Source organism: Palaemon carinicauda, chromosome 4 (genome assembly GCF_036898095.1).
Source record: "Palaemon carinicauda isolate YSFRI2023 chromosome 4, ASM3689809v2, whole genome shotgun sequence".
Lineage (NCBI taxonomy): Eukaryota > Metazoa > Arthropoda > Malacostraca > Decapoda > Palaemonidae > Palaemon > Palaemon carinicauda.
The window spans coordinates 148,894,622-148,918,812 of record NC_090728.1 but is presented as its reverse complement, the minus strand read 5'-3'; the positions used below and the strand labels follow the sequence as shown (position 1 = coordinate 148,918,812).

Genomic DNA, 24,191 nt, shown 5'->3' with positions numbered 1-24,191 from the left:
CAGGTCTTCGAAGTCTGCGGCCGCGTAACTTCTACCGTCTTTTAACATATCGAGAAGCGTCACCTTCTCAGCAATCGTCATCATGCTTCGGTGGCGTTTAGGCTCACTACCAGCCTTAGTAGAAGCAGAACGCTTGGGAGGCATTGTACAGTAGGGTTTAACAGAAAGTTCAACAAAAAGTTCAACTTAAAACAGTCACGCACAGCACAGATTAAAGTCCACAATAACTTAACAACATCTACACAGCGATACGGCGGGAGACAAAGTGACCGCGAAAACGTAGATGCTGGAAGTTGGAGATGCGGGCAAAACACCAATCACAGGCTAGATAACAAAACTTGAGTTCTGATTCGTCATCTATCAGCGCTTGAACCAATCACAACCCGTCTTATATGCTACGTAGGTTACCAATTCAAAGTACAAGATACCCTGCGTATACTGTACTGTACAGTAATAATAATAATAATGATAATGATAATAACAATAATAATTTTAACAACAACAACAACAATAATAATAATAATAACAATAATAATAATACAGCTTTACGTACGCTATTTTACGCTTTTGTTCTAGGATGTGTGTCTCTCTCTCTCGCTCTCTCTCTCTCTCTCTCTCTCTCTCTCTCTCTCGTACGCTTATTCGAAATGTGATTTTTTGCAACAAAGAATATTATTGGATGCAGTACTACGTACGTATACATACAAAAGATTCATGGAAAAGAAGCACATCCATTACATTTGTAGTACAGTAGTAGCCATCAGCAGCCTTACACCATTCTAATATGGTATGACTGCATCTGATTTGCGTTTCATGTTCGATTTAATTTTACTACGTACTGTATACAGTACTGAATTATCGTATGATCACATTCTCTTTTCGTGTTTTATTTCTTTCTGTGCTGAATTATATGTCATATGTAATGCAATGAACAATCAGTAAGACCAGATATTACTAATTACAGTATTAATGGAATTACAGGTAACGAAATATCGTATTTGGGGTCTTCAGATATCGCGGTATTTTTGAAATTTCCGGAAAATCCGCGATATGTATATATATATGGGTTATGAAAAAAACCCGCGAAGTGGTGAATCCGCGATGGTCGAACCGCGAAGTAGCGAGGGTTCACTGTATATACATATAAGAAAAAGTAAGTTAAGAGACAAAAATTAATGGCAGAAACAACCGCTCTCCATCCGAGCCGAATGTAAAGTGAGCTAAATCACCGGTGTGTGAGTGGGAGTGGTATCAAGCAACCCCCCTAACTAGCGGTGTGGGTAGTTAACTCTCGCTAAATTTTAATGGCTCATCATTTCAGCTTCGCCGAAAGTAATACCCCTAATAAATAGCATGGTTTGTATTCTGGTTACGGAACAAATTATACTATATATATATATATATATATATATGATAAATTTTGCATCTTCCTTCGTGGCCGAATGGGTTAGTCACTGTCTATATAAGCTTGCCGACCAGGGTTCGATTCCCGGCCGGAGCCAAGCTCTTGTCTTTGTGAGATTTCGCCTGGGGCTCTGATCCCGAGGTCGTTAAGAGAATCCAGACATTAATATATCAAAATATATATGGCTTATTTGAATATATATATACTGTATATATATACTGTATATATACTGTATACAGTATATATTTACAGTATATATACAGTATACTGTAAACTAGAAATTATTAAAATCCTTATATTTTGAGAGGATTTTGTTAGTATTGCTTTATCTCTTTATTTGAATATTCTACTTCGGTTATTATATCCAAAAACTTTCTTACCAGAAACTAACTAGGAGTACAGTATAAAAAATTTCAGCTTTGGTTCAACTTACCTTGCAATATCCCGTCGAAGTGTTCGAATCATTATCATTGTAAGAATTCCTGACAAAAAGAACACAACCACCAAAGAATTGACAATGGAGAACCAGTGAATTTGAACATCTGTCATTTGTAAGTATATATCCCAGCGAGAGGCCCATCTCACATCTGACCTTTGCCAAGATACAGAGTAGCTAAAGAGTATATTATTTGGGGCCATTTTCTTTGATCTCTTGAGGAGCATGTTTCTCAGGAAATGAGCATTGATCAGCAGTTCCCTGGAATGAATGAAAAACTTTAAGAATGGTAGAACATTATATGTAAATGTAAAAGCAGATAAAATAATGCAAGACAAATGACATGAAATGATAGATGAACAAAAATTACAAGACACAGCAGTCCCCATATGCAAGGAAATTATCATTTGAGAGAGAGAGAGAGAGAGAGAGAGAGAGAGAGAGAGAGAGAGAGAGAGAGAGAGAGAAATGAACTTAGGAGATATATTGTATTTTTCCTAACTAAAGAAACCAGTGTCCTTTACATAGGAGAGGTAACAGCAAGCTAGAACACGCAGCAATTAAAAATTTTTAACGAAGTATAAACAAGTGGTCGGTAATTGCTGACTGGAAGCAGGTAGGTACCAGGCCCTGCTTGCTCACTGAGTAGTAATTTTGATATCAGCTGGGACTTTGTAGAGGGTTGGTGATTGTGAGAAAGTACAGTACTGTATGAATAAAGGACGCAGGTTTTATCTCCAAATTTATCATTTATTATTTTACATAGGATACTCATCCTTAGGGAGGAGAAAAGTGCCTGTTCCAACTGGCTGGAAACTTATCCTGGGATTCCCATACTTGGACCCTGCAAGTGGCGAGAGTTCAGGTTCCCTATACCCCCTTGTATAAGTAGAGTGATCATACCAGCGGGTCCATGGCCCCTGCAATAAAGGACACTAAGCTTGTCTCAGTATAACGATGAGGCATATCTATACTAATGGGTTTGCCTTGTTCTAAACAAGTAGCATAAGTATACTAATGCGTTTGCCTGGTTACTACACACTCCCCTTGTTAGGAGTGTGGGGAATGACACTTCTATATTACATTATAGAACAGCTGCAGGCTGAGTGGGGCTTACTTGCAGCCAAATTGATTCCAGTTTAATTTTTTATACTGTGTCCCAACAGAGGGGAAGATTGAAAGGAAAAGAAAAGGACAGTCATTCTTCACTTTCATCCAAGTCTAACACGTAACCTCCGTCCTAGATCAGATTGTAATGGTTCGTGAGAGAAGCTGAGGTAGCTACATCATCTGCTGTGCAGCTACTACAGGTCCTAAAGATAAGGTTTCTAGAGACTTGTCAGTCCATTTCTGCAGGGGTAGTAGGTTGGCCAAGGCACCAGCCGCTAGACTGCTATTGGGTCCCTTGACTGCCCAGATTGGATCGCTCTGATTATGATTAATTTTTCCTTTGCCTACACAAACACACACCGAATAGACTGGCCTATTCTTTACACACACCTCTCTCCTCATACACCTGACAATAAGAAGATAACCGAAAAATTCTTCTTCACTCAAGGCATTATCTACTGCACTGAAACAGTTCAATGGCTACTTTCCTCTTGGTAAGGGTAGAAAAGATTATTTAGCTTTGGTAAGCAGCTCTTCTTCTTGTTCTCTAGTCTTGGGTAGTACCATAGCCTCTGTACCATGGTCTTCCACTGTCTTGGGTTAGTTCTCTTGCTTGAGGGTACACTCAGGCGCAATATTCTGTTTCCTTATTTCTTTTCATCACTGGGCTATTTTCCCTGTTAGAGCCATTGGGCTTATAGCACCCTGCTTTTCCAACTAGGGTGGTAGTTCACCAAGTAATAGTAACAATAATAATAATGGGCAGTGTACGTAGTTTGACATTTCCACATGCTTGCCTGTAGTATCTGCACCACAAATAGAATCTTTTTAAATGCCAGGGTTGTACTAAATCCCCTGCCATCACATGCTCTGACTCGAGCTCTATCTAGGGTGGAAGGTGAGGGTGGCGATAGAGTACAGTTGATGACTTCCCTTTGGCAAGAGGAGATTATATTCTTGGTTACCGTCTTCATGACCCTCCCTGTGCTTATGAAGAGGTTCGGCAGGTGTGGTCGAATTACTTGTGTACTTTTAAGGTAGCACCTCATTGCCCTTACAGGACACGAAATCTGCTGATCAGGATCGTCGGTTACCTCTGTAAGGATTGCCGTCTGGAGATAAAAACCTGGAATCAGGAACTGGCGGATTCTGGGTTTTATCAATGAACTCAGGGAGAAAGAGACCTGCCTCCATCTCCAAGTATGAGAGACGTTAAAGGAGAGACCATGCAGCTCGCTAACTCGCTTAGTAGAGGCTAGGGCAAGCAAGAAGACCATTTTGAAAGTGAGGTACCTATCTGAGACAATCCTCACTAGTTCTTACGGTGCCCTCCTCCGGGAACATAGGCATTGTTAACATTCCAAGGTGGTGGTCTCACCTCTAACAGAGAAAAGGCCTGTTTAAAACGCCGTATGAGCATGGAGAGTTCTACCGAAGAGGAAACATCAAGTCCTTTCAGCCTAAAGACCTGGCTCCGGTCAGAACTTGGGATCTGAAAGGAATCTGTTACATACCAAAGGGGACTAAAGAAGTTTCCTACTAGGAATTCTTTCATCCCAAAAATAGAGAGAACGTGATGTCAACACGAATTTGAACGAGGACAATAAATAACTGTTGCAGAGAAACTACTATGGTTAATATCAAACCGCAATGGGTTCGAGGATGAGGGCCAAACAGAAGAGTAACTTAACGCCAACGGTCACAACTCAGTCAGGAAGGTTCACTGGATAAACCTAAAAGTCATAATTAAATGACTGCGGGCTGGTGAACGGGTGCATTGAGGGGGGGGGTGCACTCTAGCTCTTGCAGGCATCGTCTCTTCTCAAAGAAGGTTCTTAATTGCACTCCATCCTGGACGTGCGCACTGCAGGGGCACGTCTTCGACCATGTGAAGCCATTACAGTATCTCTCTATAAGTAGTAGCACACCGAAACAAGTCTATGCAGTGAAAGGCACGTGTTGAGCACTGGTGGTAACTTACTGCTTCAAACCCTTAACAGGCAGAGCACGTGCTAGTGAGGTGTGCGGGAGGAGGTAACACTCACTTCTACCATAGTCTCAGGAGAGGAGGGGTTATTTGGTAGTGGCATGCTCAGTTGTGTGAGTGCAGTCATACCTGCACGTGTATTAAGAAATATGTGCTCGTCAACCCAGGGATCAAAGCGAGAGGAGCTTTTCTCAAAAATGGGCAGCACACGCGTCCAAGAAGGAGGGCACATGGGAGGCATGCTAACACTAAACAGGTCTCTTTTACAAGAAACGATACTAAGAAAGACGTGTGCGAATCCCTAAGACCGTTTGAAGCTGTCACTTGTTAACTAACCTAACCTAAAATATCGCTAAGAGGGTGAGCGCGCCCCATGCTTGCTAATATTAAGTGCGTTGTTAGAGTAGAATGCTGTGTGTGGAAATCAGGAAAGTGGTGATCACAGACAGGGTCTGGAGAGCAGGGTTTCCAATCTAGTAAGGAAAGGTTGTGTGTGAAGTAGTACATTCATCGGTAAACTGTTCCAGTGTTTTAGAAGGATACGGTCTCCATTCGGGAAGAAAAGCCTGGTTCTCCTGATATTGTCTTCTTCCCAACTAGTAGGAGTTGAACAATCAGGGAAGTATGACTCAAGGGCAGAATATTCCTCAAGTTCAGACCAAAAGGTAATGTCATAAGATGCTGAGGTTATTCTCTTTCCAAGGGCATGGCATAGTGGCATCACCGGGAACCGGTTTTGTAACCACCTCCTCCATCTTGGATGCAGGTATCCCCCAACAGGTGGTACTGCGGAGGGATTGCCCACCCTAGCGGGGACGCTGACCTCATTTCCCGCACCCTCTGCATTGTATGTTAGAAAAGGACACTTGTTGTTGTGGACCTCGTCTGGAGGCGGATTGCGTGGGGTGGGAATTGTCTTTTACTGAAAAGTCAAATTGTCTGCCTGCCTTGCTATAGGCAATGGTTTCTGCTGGCCAGAGGTGGGAAAAGCCTGTGGGTTCCTGAAAGAAATAGCCAGGTGTAGGAGGGAGTCTTGACTCACCTTTCTCCACTTCTCTGCAACCACATCTATGTCCTGCATCTGGAACAAGGCGAGACATTTGACGGAGGCATTTCTGAGCTGCAGAACCTCCTATGAGCGATCTGACTCTGAAACTTGGGGGGCATGGCATAACGCCTTTTAAGGCCCCAGTTGGCCCACTGGTTGGCAGCTTGGTGGGTGAGGAACTCTACATCCCTGGCCTCGTAAGAATAGCGTTCTTGAAAGCTTTTTGCTTACTGGCCTCCATAGGATTCTCCGTGTCAGCGAAAAAATTGATGGTCTCTGACCAGTGGTCCACCCAGAAAGCTACCTGGAGGGTCACCATAACCATGCTCTTCATGTTTGGAGCATCCTATGCTGCAAAAATAACAGATTTGGAGGCTAAACAGTCTGCTGGCATACCAAAAGCCAAGGTCGACACCACAGGGTCGAGGCAAGGGAGAGGGAAAGGCCCCTTAGGTCCTGTAATATTTTCTTTGGTGTACAACCATTGGGGAAATAGTCTTGGCAGATCCCCCTGCCCTCAGCAAACCTCTCCTTGCCATCACCTGAGCGTCAACCTTATCTAGAGCTTCCCTGGCTAAATCACCCAGGGAAGCTCCAACCATGGTCTGTCAACCTTGGGGACCTTACAAAGCCTAACAATGGCCACCTTTCTCCTACCTAATGCAGTCAAGAACCTCTATGAAGGTGGACTCCATTTCTCCTTCCTCTATGTCAGTGGTGTTCTGACAGGCACCGTCAGGGGAGTTGGAGTCCTCCAAGTGTTGGTGTCGAGGGGGATCGAAATCTAGATAAGATTCCCCCTCACCCCCTAGTTATGGGAGCAGAAATTAGAAAGTTCTTCTTTTCTGCCTTTCTTAAGTGGAGGTGGCACCTCCGAAGACTGGACTTCCGTTAAAATCCTAAGGTCAGTAGTCATGCCACTAAATCACAGACGAGGGATGGCGAGACATGGTCTCAATAAGCAGGGAAAGAAATTTGTCCACGTATGAGATCTCCCTAGGTGACCTCAAGCCCCTATGGAGCCTAAGATGAAAAGGGACTCATGGAGGGAGAGTCAACTGGTATTGATGTCTATGCCTTTTAGTGTCCCCAATAATGCAGATAATCCATAATTCCTTCAGTTGGGGTTAACCCTCTGAGGTGCCCGAGACCCGACTCCCTCAGGTAGCTCATGAAAATGTGAGGGCTATAAGTGGTGGTCTAATCTACAGGCCCATGCCTCTGGGACCAGTCTAGGGTTCTCTTAAACCTCAACTAAGATTGAGTTTCCTTGGGCATCCTTGGAATCTTGCAATCTATACCTGGATGGTGCGTCAACACTAGACACCTATGGCATAGCGAGCAGCAGGTGGGCTCACTGTGCACTCACACAAGAGGTAGGGTGCTGATGGATGATGTGCATCCTCTCTATTCAGGGTTAGAAGAAGCAGGTAAAAGCTGGGATACCTGGCGTGCGGGCACAGGTAGATAGCTGTGCTTAGGAACATATCTACACCTACTGTCCAGAGCACACCGATAACTCACATATTTGTCAAGAGTATCAGGTGACAGGGTGCGCTTGCAGGCGCACTACTGACAGCAATATTGAGAAAGCTCCGAAGAGCTAGGGCGCTCAAGTACAGGTGTGAACTCGTGCTTCTGAACTTTCTTTGAGGCAAATGGAATACCCACAGGCGAGGACAGATAAGTGCGTTTGCGTTACTGTCCTCCGTCAGGCTTCAAAGACCACACAAACTGAAATGCCTGCTTGGGTGCTGAGACACATTGCTAATTAAAACCCACGAGTCCCTCAGAAAAAGCCTAAAAAAGAAACACTCCCAAGGGAGTAGTAGGTACAGTATTAGGTTGCCAGGGTACCAGCCACCGGTTTAGATACTGTACTACCGCTAGAGTTATTGGATCTTTTGACTGGCCAGACAGTACTACAACGAATTTCTCTCTCTGGCTACGTCTCATTTTTTCCTTTACCTACACATACACCAAATAGTCTGACCTATTCTTTCCACATTCTCCTCTGTCCTCATACATCTGACAACACTGAGATTACCAAATAATTCTTCTTCACTGAAAGAGTTAACTACTGCAATGTACTTATTCAGTGGCTACTTTCCTTTTGCTGAGGGTAGAAGAGACTCTTTAGCTTTGGTAAGCAGATCTAGAAGGACACTCAAAAATCAAACCATTGTTCTCTAGTCTTGGGTACTGCCATAGCCTCCAAACCATGGCCTTCCACTATCTTGGATTAGAGTTCTCTTGCTTGAGGGTACACTCAGGCAGTGTTCTATATTATTTCTCTTCCTATTGTTTTTTTCAAGTTTTTATAGTTTATAAAAGAAAGATCAATTTAATGTTGTTACTGTTCTTAAAATATTTTATTTTGATTGTTTACTACTTCTCTTGTAGTTTATTTATTTCCTTGTTTCCTTCCTCACTGGGCTATTTTTCTGTGTTGGAGCCCTTGGGCTTAGAGCATCTTACTTTTCTAACTAGGGTTATAGCTTAGCAAGTTAGCATGTAATAATAATAATAATAATAATAATAATAATAATAATAATAATAATAATAATAATAATGTTTTAGCTTAGCTAGTGATAATAATAATAATGGAGCTCAACAAGAAGAATGCCTGCAGAGGAGGTGGGTCTGGAGGCATGAGACCAAGAAGGAGGGAGACTTTCTTCTTGGCTCTGGGAGGAGATGAGCCGATGTCATCTCTTGTAGGAACAGATATTCTCTCCTGCTTGGTCCCCTGAGACAGTGCCTATCCTTGGAGAAGGAACCCTTCAGCCCCAAGGAAGGCCACAACAGTCGTAAAGCATTCGTCTGAAAATCAAACCCCTCGAGATAAAGGTTCTCCTGGCTATCACTCTAACCCAAGCAGCCTTCAGAGGACACCAATGAGAAAAAGTCAGAAGGGAGCGTAACAGGGAAATGTGACAAAGGGAGAGAAGTCAGGATTTCTTTGACCTCAAGAAAGGCCCCAAGGGCAAAGAACCCCTTTTTTACTTCTTCTTAATCCTGCCGTATGCCTCCCACTGGGGGGATGGCAACTCCCGATACTTGTTGTAGGGTGAAGCCTGGCATCAGAAGTCTTCTACAAGCTAAATACAAAAAATGAGGCTCATTCTCCCTTTTAGACATGAGTGGTGCACTTAAGGCCCGACACCCCCAGGGCAAACCTACATATCCATCATCCTCTGACACAATCACACCCAAATATGCTTGAAAAGAAAAAAGAACAATAAGGGCAAGGCCTCACTCCAGCGGTAAGAACATCCGTTAACACCAACAGCTGAAATCAAAGTGGTTTCTCAGTGACTCAGCGGGGGGTTATGCTTCCCCGCTACTGACTGGAAACTACCGGTTAGTTGTTACGCCTCATTATAAACTTCAACGGACGTGTACTACAGCTTCGCTGTTATCTATCCTATGTAAAGGACGAGGGTTTGTATATGTAACAGATCAAACAGGAAAACTTATACAGATTTTGAGTCTTGGCAATGAACTCAGCGATGAAGTTAAGCATTACCTGCAACCATCCCCTTGAATGGGATATGTCATAGAAAAGACCTGTTTGACCAAGGCCAGGCCAAGCAGAAAAAACTTTTTTTAAGGTTCAAGTCACAATCTGATGACTGACATAACGGTTCATAAGGTGTTCCTTTCAGGGATAGCAGTATACATACTATGTTCCAAGGAGGAGGTCTAACTTCTGACTGACTGCAGTTAAGCTCAAAACTTCGTATGAGGAGTGAAAATTCCATCGAGGAGGAAATGTTAACTTCATTAAGCTTCAAGACAAGACTCGAGGCCGAGCGGTAGCCTTTCACCGCCAAGACCAAACAGTTTTTTTCCTTCCTCAGGTAAAGTAGAAACTCAGCTATCATAGCATAGGGATAGTGGTGTCGAGGAGAGATCTGCCTTCCGCAACATCAACCATAGAAGATACCACACTTCGCTTGATAGACAGCGATGGCTAACTTACGGAGGTACTGTACCCTGACATCCTTGCTTGCGAAAAACCTCTCTGCAAGAGGTGATGCTGGATAACCTTTAAGCGTGAAGTCGTAGGGAGGCAACTGATCCGTGGAATTTCTGCTTAAGATTGTTTGAGGAGGCCTGGAAGGCAAGGAAGCTCTCTTGGTACCTCTGTGAACAGAAGTAAGTCCAGAAACCATTTGGCTTGCTGCCACAACGGTGGTATCAGAGTTATCGATAGGTCTTATTGAGGAGTCTCCTCATCAGACAGAAGGGGGGGGAATGCATAGACATGTATGTTGTCCCATGGATGTTGAAAGGCATCCTGAAAGGCTGCCTGGGGATCTGATACTGTAGAGCAGTACACTGGAAGCTTCTGGTTCAGGGACGTCATGAACAGCCGTATCGTCGGCAAACCCTACAAAGTCAGGACTTTGCTGGCTATCTGAAAAAGCAAAGAACACTTGAAGCCTACTATCTAAGTCTTCTTGCTCAGATTATCAGCAAAGATGTTTTTTCCCAGGGATGAAATGGGCTGATAGGGCGCTCGGTTCGATTTCCCTCTATCTTAGGCATAGCTGTTGTGAAAAGGTACCTCCTTGCTTATCTAAATCCGCCACTACCATCGTATTGTCGCTCACCAACACTACGGAGTAACCTGAGGGGAGCTTATGAATGTGTTTGAGGGTTAGAAAGGCTGCACTCATTTCCAAGAGGTTTATGTGGCACTGCCAGACCACAGACCAGATCTCATTGCTTCCGGGTTAGCAGAGTTTGCCAAATCCTCATTGGCAATGAGATAACCGACCGAACCAGACCAAAGTTGATCCATGAGGTAGATTGAAAAGCAGCCTTTGCAATTCACTTGAAGTTCGCGGTCTCAGCTGCTGAGAACGTCACAAGTTGATTTGCTAAACTTTCGAGCGTGATATTGTTAGTGGAGACATAATTGCCAGGTCTAGTACTGGCAATGGAGAGGGACTGTCATCCTAAATCTCGTAATATTTACTCTCCCAAACAAACGGAGGAGGATGTACATAAGAGACAATTGTTTTGCTTGTTACAGGTTTGTAACGCCAGTTACCTGGGCAAAGACCTGCCTGGGTCTCTCTCTCCTCACCATCCTGGACCAGGGTAACTCAATCCTAGTCTTTCTGGTTCTGGGAGTTTGGCATAAGTGGTCCAGGACCGTATCCTTACCATGGGGGGGGGGGTTAGGATTGCCAAGGTTATTGATTTTTCTGAAGCAGTCTGAGACTTGTAATGGTCAGTGAATGAAATCTCCCTCGAGGCCCTGTTAGCACTTGGGTGAAGGATATCCCTTGGAGGAGGCGTAACTTACGTGTGTCCTCTCCTCCTCTTGAAAGGTTTGACTGGGATAATACCCAATCTTTCCTATTCGAGATCAAGGCTAGAATAGGAAACCTTAATTGGTACTGTTGGTACCCAGACAATCCCCAGGAGGGGGGAGAGACACAAGATGCCGCTGAAGGAAGAGCTTGGGTTGCGGCAATGCTCCTACAGGAGAACCCAACACCACAAGGATGATAGGACTCAGCACAACCAATGTCTAAGGTGGTGGTGCTAGAACAGGCCCCCTAACTGCCTGTTTCACTGCCTCCATGAGCCCCTTAAACCAAGACACGTCTTTCACGAATGAAGGTACAGTCGCAGGACTGCAATAGGCAAGTGTTCATCAGCTCAAAGATGATGAACCGCTGCTACTTTGGCGAGTGTACCGAAATGCGGGCGTGTGTGCCACCAGGGTAGCATGCAGAGAAGTGAAAAGACCTTTGACAGCATTAGCAGCTAGCCCACCCACTTCGCCAGTGTTTGGTGGGTGAGTGCGCGCTAACGGGCAAGACACTCCTGCGCAACTAGGGACTATTCTTCCGCGAGACGAAGTATTGTGAACTGGGAAGCAAACACTCATCAAAGAACCTGTTAGAGGTTGACGAACTGCCTTGCGCCCTCCTTCAGAAGGAGGTGTGCACTCAGATGTTAACAAGCAAAGTAGAAAAGGCTTGGCAATGAACGTGCGCTGCCATTGCGTGCAAACATCAAAGTAAGCTACCTCTGCCATGTAAGGGGTTAGAGGTCGGAAGCAATAACCCCAAAGGGTGGTAAGAGGCAGTGACTGCGCATCACCATCAGACTGCTTCTAAGAGGTTGAGCGAGACATGGACAAATCCCAAACTGTACTTCTTTATGAGGAAGACAAGGTAGGGGACCATTCAAGTGAGGCAGCCCTCTCGCGCTGACAAGGAGGACGTCCTCCCTAGCAGGATGGAGGAACTGCACAAATGCGTTTCTCCTTCTAAATGAACTCACCCAGCCTGCTTTCCTAAGGAAATCACAAACTTGGCTGGTGCTCCGAGAAGTCTCAGCCAGCAACTTTTCAGTTAGAAGAGAAACTGCGGAAGAAACTTCCACTAAGAGCACGAGAAATTCAGGAGGGACACCACTTCAGAGGCTCTGAGGAGGAAGGCTGTAGCCAACCCCTGAGGAGGAAGGCTGTAGCAGCCCCTGAGGAGGCAGCTGTGCCCATAACCTCAGCACCTCCAACAGCTACTCCTTGAAGGATGGACCCAAAATGACAAATTTGTTCTAAATTGTATTTTCCCTAGCTATACAAACCTGTAATCATTTAATATAGGAATTCGCTTCAGCGCAGCTGAAACAGCCGAAGAGAAAGAAAACCAGGCAGATGTGCTGATTGATTGGCTGGCTAGGCTCCGCCCGCCCCAACCCCCACCTCACTTTCATCATTCAAACGCTTTAGGCTCAATGTGGAACATGAGAGGGGTGGTAGAGGCGGGCATTTATATTAAACGATTACGGGTTTGTATAGCTGGGAAAAATACAATTTAGGACAAATTGTCATTTGTTCTGACGCGATATACAAACCTCGCAATCCTTTAAAATAGGAAGACTCACTGGTTAGTGGGAGGTCAGCCTTTGCTGCTTGTGAATAGCTAACTGCCCGGATATAGACCTGGTCTCGAATGAGAGCAGAGGACTAAATCCACCTACACGTCTCTCGACCCGACATGATGATGGTGGGTCTGAGAGACTGGGAGCCGGGTCGCGCGATGGGTAAGAGCATCACGCGACCTGAGAGTGTAAATGTAAGAGAAACTTGACCCTAGGGTCGCAGTGACTGGATGAACCTCAATACCCAAAAGGCAAGGGGTTTATACATCCACCGTCTTCCCTGCCAAACAGGAGAATACCTGTAAACAAACTCTAGCAATCTTACCTGGGAAGACCTGTCTTGATGTATGGGACTCTAAGGAAGGAGACAGAGAGAAAGGCGGAACACGTGCACACTGCTTTCACACTGCCAAACATACCATAAAAATCAAGACAGGTTTCCGTCCCGAAGGAATTGGAGGGCCAAGAACAAAGGTGTCCAAGGACTTGTGCGTAACCTCCCTCAAGTAAAAGGCCGTAAAGGTGGTCTGGTGTTTCCAAACGCCAGCCTTCAGCACTTGGCCCACTGCAAGCTTTCTCTTGAAAGCGAGTGTGGGGGCAATGCCCCTGATCTCGTGAGCTTTAACCCTCGCTGGTGCTTGGACTCTTGCGGAAGTCTTATATGCCTTGCGAATGGTTTTACGGACCCAGAAGGATATCGTGTTCCTCGACACCTCCCTCTTGGCTCTGCTGGTGCAAATGAAGTCGTCAGCATTCAGGTCTGAGATGCCGAGTTCGCGTAAGATAGTGCTGGAGACACCTGACGGGAGAGAGAAGCCTCTCACCTGAACCGCCACTTGCCGCATCTGGTAAGGAAGGAATAGTGAAGGCCTCGAACCTGGGATCGTGGATCGCTGGGCTCTGAGTCTTGGCCAAGAACTCTGGCACAAAACTCAAGGAGATCTCCTTCCAACCCTCTGCGTGAGTGACATTACAAGAGAGGCCATGTAACTCCCCCACTCACTTCACCGATGCTAAGGCTAGCAGAAAAACAGTCTTAAGGGTCAAGTGCCTGTCTGAGGCACGGCTCAAAGATTTGTACCGAGCACGAGTAAGAGACCCGAGAACTAGAGTGACATCCCACTGGGGAACTCGAAGTTCCCTCAGGGGACACAACTGTTTGAAGCTCTTAACGAGCATAGAAACCTTGAGGGCGTTGGAGATATCTATGCCCTTCAGACGGAACACCATTGCAAAGGCAGACCTTTACCGTTTATTGGCAGAAACAGAGAGCAGCTTATCTCTGCGAAGAAAGACTAGGAACTCTGAGATCTGAGTCAGAGAGGCTCTGACTGAAGAGATACCCCTTCCACTACACCAATCACAGAAGACCAACCACTTCGCCTGGTAGACTGAGGAGGATCTTCTAAGGTACCCTGACATCTCTCTCGCAGCGAGTCGCGAAAAGCCTCGCGTTCTGAGGAGATGCTGGACAGTCTCCACGCGTGAAGTCCGAGCAACTACCCCGCCTGGTGGTACCAGCTCGCCAAGGGTTGCCGAAGGATATTGGGCCAGTAAGGTAGCTCTTTCGGTGCCTCAACCAGGAGCGACAACAGATCGGGAAACCACTCAATGTGTGGCCATAGTGGAGCAATGAGAGTCATCCGGAGTCCTGGGGTTACTAGGACCCGGGACATTACTGCGCGAAGCAAGCCAAAGGGGGGAAACACATAGCAATCCAATCGATCCCAAGGATGATGCAGTGCGTCCTCGAACGCAGCCGCAAGATCTGGTACTGGAGAGCAAAACACGGGAAGCTCGGCGATGTGCCGTGTTGCGAATAGGTCGATGCATGGTTCTCCCCAGAGGTCAAGTACTTGACTCGCTACCCAAGGGTGAAGAGACCATTCTGCCCCTATTACCTGGTCTCTGCGACTTAGAGCGTCTGCCAGAACATTTCTCTTGCCTGGAATGTACATGGCTGACAAGGTTACGTGTTGACTCTCTGCCCACATAAACACCCGCCTCGTCAACTGCTGCGAGGGACGTCAGAGCGTGCCCCCTTGGTTGTTGACGTACACGACCACGGACGTGTTGTAGCTTATCAGCACTACCGAGTACTCTCTTAAACGGGCCTGGAAATGAATGAATGCTCTCGAGACGGAATTGAGGTGGAGGAGGGTTTATGAGAAACCCTTTCATGAGGTTCTCCTCGTTTAACCACCAAAGGAGATCTTCCCTTACCTCGCGTTCCATGAGAACCGGACGAGAGGGAAAATCGGTGGCTGCCGACCACTACTCCTTCAGACACCACTGAAGGGAGCGGAGATGGATCCGCCCGAAAGGGAAGAGCTTCTCTAGCGAGGAGAGCTTGCCACTGGAGGGCTGGAAGTTGTTCCGGCAACAGGAACGGCTGCGCAACCTCTCTGAGTCTGCTGATACTTTCTTCCGAGGGAAGAACGCAAGCTACTGCCGAGTCGATCAGCATTCTCAGATACTTAACCTTCTGATTGGGAATGAGGTTCGACTTCTTGTAGTTCGCCACGATCCCCAGATCGCGAAAAAACTGCCAGAAGCGAGTCTCGGTCCTCAATCAACTGCTCCTGCGAGGGAGCGAGAATCAGCCAGTCGTCGAGGTACATCAGTAGGCGGATGCCCCTCGAGTGGGCCCAAGCTGCAACCGTCGTGAACACTCGCGTGAACACTTGCGGAGCTGTGCACAGTCCGAAGCACAGGTCTTTGAACTGGTACACCGTGCCCTGGAGGTACTTTCAAGACAACTAATGAACTGGAACTTGAAAGTACGCGTCCTTCAAGTCTATCGAAAGCATGAAGTCGTACTGCCTGATGGCTAACAGCACAGCGCGAACTGTCAGCATCTTGAACGGAGTTTGCTGAACAAACTTGTTCAATGGCGAAATGACGATGATTGGTCTCCAACCTCCTGTCGCCTTCTCGACAAAGAAGAGAGGACAGTAGAACCCTGGTGACTGATTGTGCACTTCTAGCACATCCTTCTCCAACATGTCCTGGACTTCCGCCTCTAAGGCCAGAGCCTTCGGAGATGTTGGAGCTTACGTGTGGAACGCTATTGGAGTGGAGGATAAGGGGGGCCGATGAAGCACGAATGGAAGCTTACACCCTTCGCGAAGGGTCAACAATACCCATTCCTCAGCCCTGAGGCGCTGCCACATCGCCCAATGGCGCGATAGGCATCCCCCTACCTTGGGCAGCATGGGAAGGGGAAAGCAGAGCTCAGCATTTCCCTTTCTCTCGTTTCCCCCTGTTCTTTCCATGACGTGGAGGAGCTCCCGAGGGAGGCTAAAAGGTCTGTTTGGGAGCAGAATCCTTCTGAACAGGAGCAGGTCTCGGCTGCACAGGAGCAGCAGGAGCGCGACCAGCGATACCCTTGCTACTTCCCATGTGCTTGGCCTGACTCGCCCTGGCCGCGGACAGTTTCGCAGGACTAGGTCCCATGAAACTAGCAGCCTGCGCCTGGTGGATAATGGAGTCCTTCGAGTCGAGGCGCCATTTATCCCGAGCTTCCTCTGGTGGAAAGAAAGAGAGAAGTTGCAGCTCTAATAGGAGCATTCCTGAGTGCCAGGGCTCTCCTAAACCAATCTGTCTCGTCAAACGAGCGGCTACTGCCTCGCACGTTTTGAGTATCAGATTGGCATACTGGGTAGCAAGCTGGTCCAAGAAAAAGGCAACAGCCTTCCCACCAGACAAAGCAAAGTTCCTGTACTGCTCCTTGTGTTCGGGGGTAGCGAGCTTAGTGTCCAGCGCAAACACTGTGGCCATACCACACCATTGGTCAAGCAACGAAGCACCCTGGAGAGCAGCTACAGAGATGGACTCCATAGTTGAAATCTCAGAGGCCGCGAAGGAGACACTATGTGATTTCAAACTTTTGACCGAGGAACCCCCAGCAAGCGCTCCGACCGCGGGGTTGAGAGGGAGAGGACAAGGCACAGAAGACTCTGTGACGTAGTACCTCTTCTGTCGCTGGAGTGGTTGAGGGAGAAGCTTGTTCGAACATTGGCTCCTAAGCGAGTCACCAGGTCCTGCGATCTGGTCACTCGCTCGGTCCAATGCTCGAGCAGCCTGTCTCGACCAGGGTAGTATGAAGAGCCGTGAACTACCTTCGGGAGCTCCCCATAGGATCTCCAAGGCTGTACATTTATCCTCAGACACTACCGCAGGAGGAGCCCTGAGGCCATTAATCTCACGCATGAGGTTAATGACCTCTAGGAACGGCGACTTCACCTTGGGATCTTCCGTCTCCACGGCAGATGAAGGTTGTAGAAGTGGCTGATCCCTCGGTCCCGGAAGAGACATGCTGCATGGATAATGACATCCCCCATGAATACGCTCGCTCTGGTCCCAAGACCGAACCAGGCGTGTATTCAGGAGTCGAGGAAGGACCCTGGCAGGGTTCATCACCGACGGATTGCATAGAGGTTCCCACTGTGACCGAGTGTAATACTGGTCGCTGAGAGCCCCATGAAGCTCCCGAAGGAGCTCGAGCGCGAGCGGGGTTGCTGGGAACTGACGCACTCACACCAGGAGGTGTAGACGGGTTAGTCGCGCGAGTGGTGTGAGCGGCCTCACCTGTTACACGGCCAGAAAGCATGGGGGTTGGCTGCACCTCACGTGGCTGGTATGCACGAAAGCTAGCCTGGTCGCGCACGACCGGCCCCCACGTCGCGGGCTGAGCCGCGAGGTGGCTCCATGCCGGGCCTGAGTCGCGTGAGTCAAGTGCGCGGCTGTCTGGGCCTGCTCCCTGCTCACGCGAGTCGTGGAGTCGGTCCACGTGGCTACCCCCGTGGAGGTAGTCGTGCGTACCGCGGATTCTTCACGAGAGACCACAGCTGTGATTTCTCGTGCCGAAGCTGGGACTCTCATTTCCCCGCTCAAGAGCGGTTCAACTCGTCTGAACAGCAGCTCGGGGGCCCAAGGACCCTGTCACCGTGCTCTGGGAGACGATACCTACACTCTCGAGCGCGGTTGTCGTGCATGGAGGCCTTGCGCAAGATTTGCCGTGAACAATCCCGCAAGCGCGGGGAACACGGGAATCTTTCTCGTCGCCCTCATCCTCCGGAGGAGAAGAGGTGTCTCGGGGCGCCATGTCCCTTCGACTGCGACTGGCCTTCCTGGCCCTCTTCGCTTTCCTTTTTCTCCGTGGGGGAGAAGAGTCAGTGTCAGAAGATGAAGACGAAGATGAGGAGGAACTAGGAGAGAAATACCGCCCACGCTTCCTCTTCTTGTGTCCCCTCCGAGGTACTAGAACGGTGGTTGAGCCAACAGCAGACGACACTGGATGAGGATGAACAAATGTATCTTCAGCTAAAATCAAAGTAGAGGGTGCACTGAATCTCTGCTTCGAAGCCGTAGGAGATACCTGACCCATGTCCGTAGGAAGAGCCGTGGTCGGTGAACGTGGTGAACCTGAAAAACATCTTGTATCAGCAGGAGTTTTGGCAGATTTTAATTTTAAATGTCTTGCAGGCAAAGCTGTAAAGGGTTTGCCAGCAGTCGTTAACGAGATCTCAGTGTTTAAAACATTACCCTCCCTTGTTTTAACAGGGAGTCCTGCAGTTATTTTAACCTTGAAAAAACTTTGTATTTTGCCAAGAACAAATGCTTTATCAGGTACATGATCAACAACAACAAAGGCATCAGGGAACAAAATCAGTTACATTCATGTGTTCATCAACAATGGGATCATTCAAATGACATTGTGCAAGCTCGTCCGCCAGAGTTAAACGGCGTTTTAACAAATTCAAGTCTAGCTTACCTGATAATTCGAGAGACGCACAAAGTTCCCCTATCTTACCAGGTAACGTGTCGTCATCGTTATCAGACAGACCAACAATCTGTCGGGTGTTCCTCAAGATCGCCGTAGTAGCGGGAGAGCTAAGGTCACCCGCTCCCCCGGCGAAACCTGAGAAATCCCCGACAGGCTGTGAATACGAGCTTCCCAAAATCATACTCACACCCTCCTCAGACTCGGAGAGAGCCTGAGTAGACTTCGCTGTTGCAGTCTCTTGAGACGACACACTTACCACCGGCCCCTCCTTCTTCCTCTTTGAGAGAGGCGAGCTCTCCAAAGCAGAAGAAGCTTTAGGGGTCCGGCGATATTTGCGTCGATTCTTAAAAGCTTGCCACTGCAAGGGCGGCCAGGATTCACACCCACAGCAGGGAAAACCTTGAGAGCAAGGTTTTCCCCTGCATGTCGGGCAGAGCGTGTGCGGTCTACAGAATGTGGCGAAAGCCACCTACTTCAGCGCCCGCCACGGCCTGCACAACATCACATCTTACGAGTAACTTTCTCCTCCATAACAATCACACAATCACTAGTACACAAACACAAGAGAAGGCAAAGGGCTGCAGCGTAGAGAGCGGAGTGTAGCACAACCATCCACATCGAGCCGAAGTGAGTGAATAAGGAAAGTGGGCTGGCAGTGGGGGGGGGGGGGGGGGCATACCGCCAGCCAACCAAATCGGCACAGCTGTCTGATTTTCTTTCTCTTCGGCTGTTTCAGCTAAAAAAGATTACGAGGTCTGTATATTGCATTGTAACAAAGAATACTTTTTAGGGTGCTTCATCCATTCTCACTCAGAGGATGGCCACTCCCGACACTCCACGCACACAGGATAAACGGAATGAGGATCCGTCTCCTGCACTGATATAAAGGTGCCCTTTGATGCCAGGACACACACACATAATTGGAAGCTCTCAAAATCCATCACTCCTGAAAAAGGAATAGAAAAAGTTAGTTATAGCCACTTAGCAAGAGTTAATGGGGGAAAAGAGACAGCACATCTGCACTCTACTGAGCCGAAACCAAAAGTGGGTAGACAGCTGAACTGTGTGTGAAAGAGAGGGGTGGTTGATCTAACCCCACACCAGGCAACTAGAGGAGGGGTTGAATACCTCACATTAAAAATTATGGCTCGTTTTCCATACAGCCGTAATATTATATCCTAGTAAAGAGCAAACAGGTTTGTATGTCATGTCAGAACAAACAAGCATCAGTAGAATGACACAACAGGGTGGTACATGGTAGAGGAAAGATCTGATAGACAAAGAAATTCTATGAGGTTCACAAGAAACGATGTAAAAATATCACAAATTTTAAGTAATTTGTATTTTTCCTAACAGTACTTACCTCGAACTACTTTCTTAGGAGGATCTGGGATCTCCTCCCATCCGACCAGAATTTTGTGTAGTTTACCCTATTCCCGTTCTCTATGCAGGGGTAATCTCTGGCGGAGTGATACGCGCCCAGAGATGACCCAGGGTTAGAGAGCATGCTTTCTCAGGTCTCGCTCCTCAGTAAGTTTTGGTGGAAAGAGGTTCTCCTCTCTCTATTAAGTCCTGTAAGTCACTCGGGGCAGGATGGGCGGGCCATAGGCTAACCCGAAAGTAGTTCGAGGTAAGTACTGTTAGGAAAAATACAAATTACTTAAAATTTGTGATTTGTTCCAACACGTAGTACTTACCTCGAACTACTTTCTTAGGAGACTTATACCTTAGGAGGTGGGAGTGTACTGCAGGGCCCAGAGACTGGGAAGATGGAAGCAAAAAAAGGGGGGAACCTAGATAGGGGGCTAGGTTCCGCTGACCCATCGAAAGAGAACACTCGAAATAGGGAAAACTACCCAAAAAACTAACTAAGTGTCTAAGTGGCTTACCTCTGTAAAAAATGACTTCAGGGCGTATTTCTTCAGTGACGATGAATTTTATGGTAGTTAAAGGCCTTCCGAGTCCCTTTAAGGGAAGGCAATTAGGTAACGGGGGGGGGGGGGGGGGGGGGAGTAAGGAAAAGGAACCTGTGTCTCTTGGACTTACTGCCCATGGCTTCCCTGGGGCTATACCTTTAAATCTTCTGAAGCGCTGAAATGACGGGACCGAGGGAGAACCCGTCCAAGGACCTCCTCGAGCATTCCTTCAAGTAGTGAGCTGTGAAGGTCGACTGGTTGATCCAAGTACCAGCCCTCAGGATTTGGCCAACTGCCATGTTCTTCTCAAAGGCCAGAGAGGTACTCAGTCCTCTAATGTCGTGGGGCCTGGGTTTACCTGGAATAGGGATTCCTGCACTACTGTAGGCTCCCCTGATCCCTTGCCGTAACCAGAAGGAGATCGTGTTTTTGGATACCGGTTTCTTCACCAAACCTGAAGAAACGAACAGATTCTTGACTTCAGGCCTCAGCCTGGCCGTCCTCTCCAAGTACTTCCGTACTGCTCTGACAGGGCACAGCCGCAAGTCCTTGGGGTTGTCTGAACGTGGGATCGCCGGCACCGAGAATCCTTCAAACTTGGGGTCCCAGACTGCTGGGTTCTGGTTCTCAGCCACGAAAGATGGAACTTGAAGGTAACTTCACACCATTCCTTCGAATGTGACACCTCATATGAAAGTCCATGAAGTTCCCCTACTCATTTTGCCGACGCTAGTGCCAACAGGAAAACTGTCTTGAGGGTGAGCTCTTTGTCTAGGATGTCCTTTAGGGGTTCGAAGGGAGGCTCTGATAGCATCTTCAGGACCCTAGCCACGTCCCACTGGGGCACTCTAACCGCTTGCGGAGGGCATGATTGCTCAAAGCTCTTGATGAGCATCGACATGTGTCTGGAGGAACCTAGGTCGATGCCTTTCAGGAGGAAGACTTGACCTAGGGCTGCTCTAACTCCTTTAATGGCTGGGATGGACATGCTTTCCTCGTCTCTGAGATAGACTAAGAAGTCGGCTATCTCCGGGACCGAGGCTCTCAACGGCTTGATATTCTTAGTGGCGCACCACTTCGTGAAGGTAGCCCATTTTGCCTGGTACACAGCAGCTGAAGATCATCTCAGGTAACCCGACATCCTCGTTGCCGTCTTTGCCGAATAGCCTTCCTTCCTCAGGAGACGATCGATAACCTCCACGCGTGAAGGCAGAGGGACCGAGGGTTCTTGTGGAACCTTTGAAAGTGTGGTTGCCGGAGCAGGTCTGACCTGTCCGGAAGGGGCCAAGGGGGAAGGCGCGCCAGTTCCTTTAGGTCTGCGAACCACTCTCTCTCCGGCCACCAGGGCGCTACCAAAGTCATCCACAGGTTGTTCGCTCTCCTCACCCTGTTGAAAACCTGTCTGAGCATTCCGAAGGGAGGGAAGGCGTATACGTCAAGGTTGTCCCAGGGATGTTGGAAGGAGTCCTCGAACGCTGCTCCCGGGTCTGGCACAGGAGAACAAAACACAGGGAGCGGTTCGTTTAGTCTCGTGGCGAAGAGGTCTATTACCGGCGAACCCCATTTCTGGATCAGAGTCTTGGCCACTTCTGGGTGGAGGGACCATTCGGACCTCACCACCTGACCCACTCTGCTGAGGCCGTCGGCTAGGACGTTCCTTTTCCCCGGAATGAACCTAGCCGAGATCTTGGTCTGCTTCCTTTCGGCCCATTCCAGAAATTCCCACGTGAGGCCACACAACTCCTTTGATTTTAGTCCTCCTTGCTTCTTTACGTATGCTACTACGGTGGCGTTGTCGCACATCAACGCCACGGTGTTCCCCCCGGAGATTCTGGATGAACTCCAGACACGCCCTCTGCACGGCCATCATTTCCAGGACATTGATATGCAGGTTTTTCTCCTCGGGTCCCCACCTTCCTCTCGCTGTACTGTCGAGGAGGTGAGCACCCCAACCCTCCTTGGAGGCGTCCGTGAAGAGGAGCATCTCCGGAGGGTCGTCCGCGAAGGGCATCCCCTTGAGGGTGTTCGAAGTGTCGATCCACCACTCAAAGACCTCCTTCGTTTCCGTGGTCACTGGAACTACTTTGTGAGGGGAGTCTGTCTGGTTCCAGGCTTCTTTCAGGTTCCACTGAACTCCTCTGAGCTTGAGTCTCCCCTGAGGGACTAGCTTCTCCAATGACATGAGGTGACCTATCAGTCTCTGACAGTCCTTGGCCCTCCTGGGCTGACCCGACAGAAAGGGCCATAGGATCTGGTCCTGGTTGTCTAGCCTCTCCGCGGAAGGGAATGCTTTCCCCAACCAGGAGTCCAGAACCATCCCAAGGTAGGTCATCCTGGTAGACAGTATCAATTGGGATTTTTCCAGGTTGATGGTGATACCCAGGACGTTGCAGAACTGCAGGAGTTTCGCGCCTTGCCTCCTCAGTACTTCCCTTGAGTCTGAAAGCAACAACCAGTTGTCCAGGTACCGAATCCGGCGGATGCCCTATTCGTGTGCCCAGGCTGAGTGTCGCGAAGATCCTCGTAAAGACCTGGGGGGCTGTGGATAGACCGAAGCAGAGCGTCTTGAACTGCAACGTTTGGGTACCCCACTTCACTCTTAGATACTTCCTGCTGGAGGGGTGGACAGGGATCTGGAAGTATGCGTCCTTGAGGTCTATCGACATCATGAAATCTCCTTCCCTCAAGGCCGCTAGGACCGACTTCGGAGTGTCCATCTTGAAGTCGGTTTTGCACACGAACTTGTTGAGGGCTGAGAGGTCTATGACTGGTCTCCATCCCCCCGTCGCTTTCTCCACCAGGAAGTGTCTGCTGTAGAACCCTGGCCCTGGGTTCTTGACTGGCTCCATTGCCCCTTTCGCTAGCATAGCAGAGACTTCTTCTTACAGGGCTGTCCTTCTCAGGGGGTCTTTCTGGAATCAGAGGTGGGGGTTCCACCCGGAAGGGCAACCTGTATCCTTCCTTCAGGACCGTCACGGTCCACGGATCCGACCCGTGGTCCCGCCATGCTTGCCAAGAAATTTTGAGGTATCCTCCCACCTGAGGCTTCAGCAGGAGTAGGGGGCCTCCCTCCCTATCTCCTTCGGGAGGCACGGCCCGAACGCCCTCTTCTGGAGGCCGAGTAGGAGGGCCTAAATGCTGACTGCATGGTTGCAGATCCCCTACGGGAGGGCTGAGAAGACTGCTGCCAGGACGTAGTAGGAGCGTCTCTCCTGGGCTGGTTAGGTGAGGCGCGAGGAGGAAGAGGGACATCCGAAGGAGGTCTCCTATGGTTGGGTCTTCTTGCTGGAGGAGGTCTCGGTTCTCTCACATCCTTTAACTTCCTCACCTTCTCCATCACTTCTTCTACTTCCTTGGGGGGGAAGATAGTCTCATCCCACAGTGGAAGACTCCTCAGGGACCTGGCCTCTATGTCGGGGAGCCGTCTTACCAGTTTTCTGAGTACAGTGTCCCCTTTTCTCAGGATCCAGTTAGCGGTTTGTGTAATTGATTGATAGGACAGGAACTTCAGGGCCTTACCTCCGGAGCTAATCAGCTCTTTCAGCAGGGCCTGATTTTCCGGAACCGCTAGGTCGTATGAGGATTGGAA

General features: G+C 48.4%; 1 protein-coding gene across 1 annotated transcript in view; it reads right to left on the bottom strand.

Moving 5' to 3' along the window:
• The window catches only part of LOC137640107 (transmembrane 9 superfamily member 4-like), a 95,550-nt gene that overhangs the window by 56,779 nt on the left and 14,580 nt on the right, over positions 1-24,191 (bottom strand). Inside the window, 2 exon segments of the mRNA XM_068372571.1 lie at positions 1,839-2,038; positions 2,040-2,102. Of these exon segments, the coding sequence (XP_068228672.1) occupies positions 1,839-2,038; positions 2,040-2,102 (263 nt within the window).